Source organism: Olea europaea, chromosome 2 (assembly GCF_002742605.1).
Source record: "Olea europaea var. sylvestris chromosome 2, O_europaea_v1, whole genome shotgun sequence".
Classification (NCBI taxonomy): Eukaryota; Viridiplantae; Streptophyta; class Magnoliopsida; order Lamiales; family Oleaceae; genus Olea; species Olea europaea.
Genome location: NC_036238.1, coordinates 28804845 through 28811756, shown reverse-complemented (window position 1 = coordinate 28811756; position 6912 = coordinate 28804845). Strand labels below are relative to the sequence as shown.

Here is a 6912-nt window from a genome sequence, read left to right as displayed (position 1 = left end):
AACTTTTAATTATACAAGAACTAGCGACACAACCCTCTCTTTACTATCGTGCATTGACACAAAATTTTTACTTAAATTAAAGTAATTATTGATATGAAAATTAGATTGGAGTAGAATGAGAATTCGATCGTGTAAAAATATTTGATGTTATGTATATAACATTTTGGCGTGACTTTGTCCAAGAATATGGACTTTGATAAAGTTTGTAAGTTTGAATTAAAAGTGGTAGCCGTTACTGAAAAAGTATTGGACCGAAATGGCGCATCCTATTAAGAATATGCCAATTGTCAGCCATTATGGAGTGAACTCTATTTGGGATATTAATTAGAAATATATATTTTTTTCTTACTTTGATGTTAATTAAGAATTACTTTTTCAAATTAATTTCTACTTTACTCTTAAGATAAATAATTCAATTTTAATTTTGATTTATTAAATAAATTATTTCATTAAAACTTATAAGTATAGGCCAAATAAATTATCTTCTGAACACATGTCCCATAGAATTTCGATAACTCATCATTTTAAACAATTACAAATTTTGGTCAGACGTACAACGAAAAATTGATTGTATGTCACTGATCTTGAAATATTATTTGAAGTGAGAACAAATCTTTTATACCAACACATTCTAAAACCACCTGAAGTGGAAAAAAAGACTGGAAATATCGAGGGTCAAAAGAAAATGAATTTATTTTACGTCGACCCAATATTGTTAAGAAATAAGTCATTCACTTTTTTACTTCAATCAATAAAAATATTTTTTTATATAATAAAAAAATTTAATTATAAGTGCACTTTTTAAACTTAGTTAAATGTATATGAAATAAAGTATCTAATTTGGTGACAAAATATCTGCATATCATGATTGTGAATAAAATATATATGTAATTGTTTGTATAGGCTTAAACTAAATTTGGATAATTGAAAATTGAGATTGGATTGGGATGAAGTTAATTGGGCTAAGATTATTTTTTTGGGCTGGGCTAAATTTTTATTCTTTTTTATTTTATCATGGATCTAGGCTAAAATTTTCCTTCGGAAACAACACACATTAAAGGTGGTTAGAAGATATAATTTCAAAGTTAACAAAAATGCTTTTTAAACTTCAAAAATCATATTATAATTAAATTTTATTAATTAAAAGTATTTTATTTATTAAAATATATTAAGGTCACAATTACTAACTAGGCACAACCACAAATCACAAATTCATAAGTCAAAACTTATTTATTAGTCACAAATTATCAAATAGTCATCCATTAATTTTTATCACATGATCACAAGTTTTATAGGTCACAATTTAATTATCTATTACAAATTATCAAATTAATAGATTACATATTACTTATTGATCACAAATTACAAATTTTATAAGTCGCAAATTATTTATCGATCATAAATTATCAAATTAATTGATCACAATTACAAATTTAGTCGCAACCTCACATTTTTCAGTTTACATTTTATTTATTGGCCATAAATTATCTATTCTATATTGATGACATATTTTTTTATTGATCACAGTCAATGAAATAATTGATAACAGACACCCATCCCATCCCACCCCACCCCACCCCACCCCATGCCACCACCACCAACACCATCACTACCTGCACCACCAAAACTATCGGCGCCCCACCATCACCTTCTCAAATCCACTATCTCCTCCATCTTCACGAAAACCACAAAAAAAATCCCCAAATTGCCATCACCATCGCACCACTACAATAGTCTGTATCAACAATCACTACCATTGCCACCACCACAAAGTCATTATCTCCTTCACCTCTACTACACTATAACCATCAACACCACACTAAACAGATGAATAGAAAATAGAGATGACAGAGAAAAAATATTGCACCAACGCAAAAGAGAGACACAGATGCAGATAAAGAGAATAGATCGCGACGCTGTTTACACATTTCGCCACAAATACAATTCAGGACCTAAAGCAGTTCTATGGCTAATAGAACATCCTAAAAGCTTGGTTAAGAATGACAAAATGTCCCAACCTATCATTTGTTGCCTCATCCCGTTAGGGAATGGAACAGGCAACATGGTCCCTGGCCCGTTGCCATTCCTCTGCTTTGCGTATCACCTTCTGTTCCTCCCAATTTACGTCCAAATCAAGCCACAATAAACTAAGCACTGTTCATAATAAATTTGAGATCAGCTAAATTAATCCCTTCTAAATCAAATATATCATTAGCAACTACAACAAATCAATCTACAAAAAACTGGGTATTGGTCGAAGAAGGGATTATAACAAATACTTCATTAGGAATGCAGCCATTCCACCAGAAACTATCGAAATGAGACTCCTAAAGCTGTTTGATAATTTGGACTCTCCGGTACGTAATTAGCTCATCCCTCCATCCCTGCATTATCCTCCATATATATTTCAGCCTCATACACTCGACTCACCAGACTTCTTGCTTGACTTTTTCAAGCTATCCAATATACCGTCGACTAATTTATCCTTATGATCTCCAGGTTGTTCAGAGACAAAAGAATAGCTCTTGCTAGGTTTCTGCTTCCTTGTTTGGTTTAAACTTGGACCTTCAGTCTTGGCGCCAAATTCAGTTGGTGCAGAACAATCTGACGTGTTCTTCGTAATCTCTAAGGCATCCTTTCTACTGTTATCATCTCGGCTACTGTACCACGAGTTGAGAATCTGCAATAACGAGCTATCTTCTTGGTTCAGTCGAGACTTAGCTTCGATCTCCGACTTTGTGGAGGATGACTCTTCCTCTGAATCGGAAAGGTCATCCTCTCCTAAAGGTTCATAATCAAGAAGTGTTGGCTCAGTCCTTTCATTTCTGGGTTTCCTAGTAAACCCGGGATCTATTTCATTATTTTCGGGGTCGGCATTTGAAACTGGGCCAAGTTCCTCCCAAGGAGATTCGGAACCATCGTCCTTATTTAAACCATCTGATGATTCACCGCCCAAACTATCCACTGGACCAATATTACTTCCTTTACGACTCTTCGACACTTCAAAAGGAAATATATAATTAGATTCTATAGTCACCCCCGGCATTACTTGTAACAGACTAACTAACTTTTGGTAACCAAGCTTCTGTAAATCAAGAGTATAGCCGTATTTTTCCAGAAACAGTTTCCTAAAAGATCCCATGTTAAATCCTTCTGGATATTCTTTCAGAATATGATCGACAAGCTTTTGACAATCAATCAACATCTCATCTCTCGACTTGCTAGAACAATCTCTCTGGGATACAGTTTGAGGAACTCCGGTATGAGGAGGATTTTGGTGCTTTCTCTCCCCAAGTTCTTGTAAAGTGGAATGTCGTTGTCCGACCTGAAACATAGAACTCAACCCACTTGAACACGGAGGATGATCCTCAGATTGATCCTTACCTGTATACGAAATGATTTTTAAAGGAGAGGTTTGAGAGTGGGACTCCTCAACCCATTTCTTATCAGAGATCAATAAGTCGACCAGATGAAGAATATCTCCTTCAGGAACAGATCTCAGAACTGAAGGTCCCTGTCTTTGTAAATTTTCTGCTAGATGCACCCTGATACATATACAATAGGATGAAAAAATATATAATGTGATATCAGAGCATTATATGGAGCACAGTGTGGAATGAAAATATGTTTTGGACAATACAAGCGAGTAGCGTAAATGCTAGATAGAGATAAATTAAAGTCTTGCAATTAATAACATGTTTACAATGCTATGCAAGAAACTATTCATGATAAGTGAAGTAATTAAGAAAAAAAACATTCAACAGATTATCAAACAGATGGTGACAAAAATCATAGATTTTATAAATGGAAAGCTAACAGCACTTTCAGTTATCCAGTTATGTAAACTAACAGAAACATCTATGTATTTACATAAAACATACAAAGCCTACCAACCAGTAACCCTATTCGACTGTTCTGCTAATATATGTCTAGCTATTGCCATCCTCACCCAGCTTGTTTGATTTTACGTTCTAATACAAATGATATGGACTTTAATGGTCATTTATGTGCAAAAGAAACCAACCTTATTTGCTCTAATGTAGAAGTCCAGGGACTTCAATTGCAATTTGAGAAATCTCACATCCTACAGTTCTCTGACCCAATAATTCATTACAAGTGTGTGAATTTTGTTTTCTGCCTAAGAGGTCAATTGCATTTTTGGCAAGTTTGGGGCCAAGTTGCAATTTTTGCACCTTTATCGGGAATAAAGTTGCAGAGAAGGCAAAGAAATGATTTGTTTCTAAAATTATCCAATATAAGTCTCACTCTATAATTTGTTCTCATGAGCCTTTATCTTTTCTTTCACTCACTCTTTCAGCGTAGTGCCTGTATTTATTAATTTATTTTGGGGGCAAAAATGACCTATGAAAGGAAATCAGCATTAACTTAGCAATTCCATATTTTCATTTAGATAAGGAATCTGTGCTGAAAATGATATTTTAGAGAAAACCTACACCATGAAACTCGAGCAATATATGCTTGATGCTTCAATAACCGAATGAACCTCTTTGCACTTCTTAGATGCTTCAAACATATTTTTAAGGCATAAAAAATGAAAAGCCCATATCAAACTTCTAGTGACATGTTACATGTCTAAATCCCCATTTTGTCCTCAAAATTCAGAATCTTGATTATAATGCACGACTAAAAGGGCATATATCCTGAGCTAATATTCATCTGCCAATATCATAGACGTTTCATTATTAATTGTTAACCATCTCATCTAGAAGCTTAAGCTTTTTGATAGGAATCACATGTATTCATATGCATTTTGCCTCCAGCATGACACCTCACGTGCATGTTGAGTTCATTTTTTTCCAATAAAAGCTTGAAACATGCACAATTGTCGCAATTTTTTATACACGGGTGAGGTGAGACTCAAACACGGCTCTTTTGCTTGACTCTCATATTATCTAGAAGCTTATCATTTTAGATAAGAGAGCCACAATATTCATTTAATGTTGATCTTCAACATTAATTGAATTCAGAAAGACTGATTTTGCCTTCACCACCACTTCATATGAAGGCTTCACTCTTTTCTCTTCTTTTTCTCTCTCTCTCTTTTCGAATTAGAAATAATAGAGTCTTATGTATTGGGGCAAAGGAAGACAACAGTAGTTCAATAAAACACATAATATTAACTAAACAAGCTCTATTATATGAACAAATTCTAATCAGAAACTGAGGCAGACACCTGAAATGATGAAGAAAAAATGCGAATGGAAGTACCTGGTCCTTGACTGCAAGACAAGGTCTGAACCTTGGGGCGTCTTCATAAATGTCTCCAGTTCATTCCAAAAGGCTTTGTTAGAAATCACATCATCCTTCTTTGAATCATTTTTCATCTGGTTTACTTCTTTATCAGATTCTTCAGAAGCATAATCAGAGTCTGTTGATCCCCAAAATTTACACCAGCTCATAATCTGATTGAAAATTCTTGAAATTTGATTGTGTTTTCCAACAATTGAATCCGAATTTCTAGCGGCCCTGCTATCAACGGTTGCTTCATGACTTGATGGTGAAATGGGGTTAATTGATTCGGCAGGATGACCTGCTGATATCACATTTTCCTCCTCCACCCTTTTCTTCCCATTAGAAATTTTTTCTTGTTTACAACAGTTATTCCTCTTTGAATCGCTTTCTTTACTCCTAAACCAATTCCTCCATATCCTTCCGAATACGCCAAGTTCAGCATCAGATGCAGCACGTACTTGATTTTTACCATCTTTCGAAAGATCCACGATTTCAAAAAGAGGAGAAGACAACTCAACTTTTTTTGTTGACTCCTGGACGTTTACTTCCTGATTTTTCTCTTGTACCTCTTCCATTTTTGTTGGAGAGGACTCTTCCCCACTTTTTGGTTGTTCTTGCAATTCAATACCTTCCTGTTCTGACTTTTCAGTAGTCCCATTTGGTTTTCGAACATAACCAATTTCAGGTTCTCCAATATTGGATACTGATCCTTCATCTAAAATTGGAAGTGATTCATCAGAAACTTTGGGTTTGACACCACGTACAAGGAACTGACCATCGTTACCTGACTGGAGTTTTAAAACATGTGGCATGGCTGAAAGAAAACGAGAGAACTTTTTATATCCATATAAGTCCTTGTCAACAATCAAATTACTCTTAGCTAATTCTGAACGAAGTTCTGTGATAGGAATTCCCTTGGGATGTGAGTACAGAATACGACGAAGTTGCTTTATAACAGTCTTTGGAATTGGTCGAAGTTTAGAATCCGAACTCAACTCAGACAATTCTTCAGAACGCAAACATGGTGATTGCTCTGCAAATGGGTCTTCAAGCGGTGTTTTGTAATGGCCATACCAAGAACCATATGGACCGTCTGGAGGTTGGTTAAAATGCTTTCCCATGAGGTTCTCCCCAATAATCAGAGTGTTCCACTGCCACATGATGCTTGCAGCACTGCATAGAACACTGGGGGCACTATCTTTACTAGCTAACAATATATTGTAGTTGTTCATCCTAAGCCGATGCAAAATGGCAGCAAAATCCCTGTCACCAGATATTAGAAAAATGTGTGCTGGTGGAGGGTTCTGAGAAACCCAATACATAAGATCTACGACAAGAAATCTATCAGCACTGTTTTTTCCACCTGAAGCCATAGAAGAAATGCTCACTGAGAGAACTAGCAGAAAACAGAGAATAAGCTGCCAAAATAGACTCATCTAGAACTACTCTGATAATTATGAACCAATCAATTCAATCCTTTTTTTTTCTTCACATGTAATATTAGATAACATGTAAAAATTGAAACTTTTCCTAACAACTGCAGATAGCGAACTAGAACACATATCCCAACCACCAAGATTAAGAGAGTTGATGTCTTGAATGTCAATTTTGGATTCCACACCCCCCCCCCCCCCAAAAAAAAAAAAAAAAAAAAAAAAA

General features: G+C 35.0%; 1 protein-coding gene across 1 annotated transcript in view; it reads right to left on the bottom strand.

Annotated features, from left to right (window-relative positions):
- Positions 1-1851: 1851 nt before the first annotated feature.
- Positions 1852-6912, bottom strand: part of LOC111369875 — a 5961-nt gene continuing 900 nt past the window's right edge. Inside the window, exons 2-3 of the mRNA XM_022991584.1 lie at positions 5230-6616; positions 1852-3545 (exon numbers count right to left, since the gene is read on the bottom strand). Of these exons, the coding sequence (XP_022847352.1) occupies positions 2414-3545; positions 5230-6616 (2519 nt within the window). The 3' untranslated portion in view covers positions 1852-2413. The remainder of the gene's footprint in view (positions 3546-5229; positions 6617-6912) is intronic.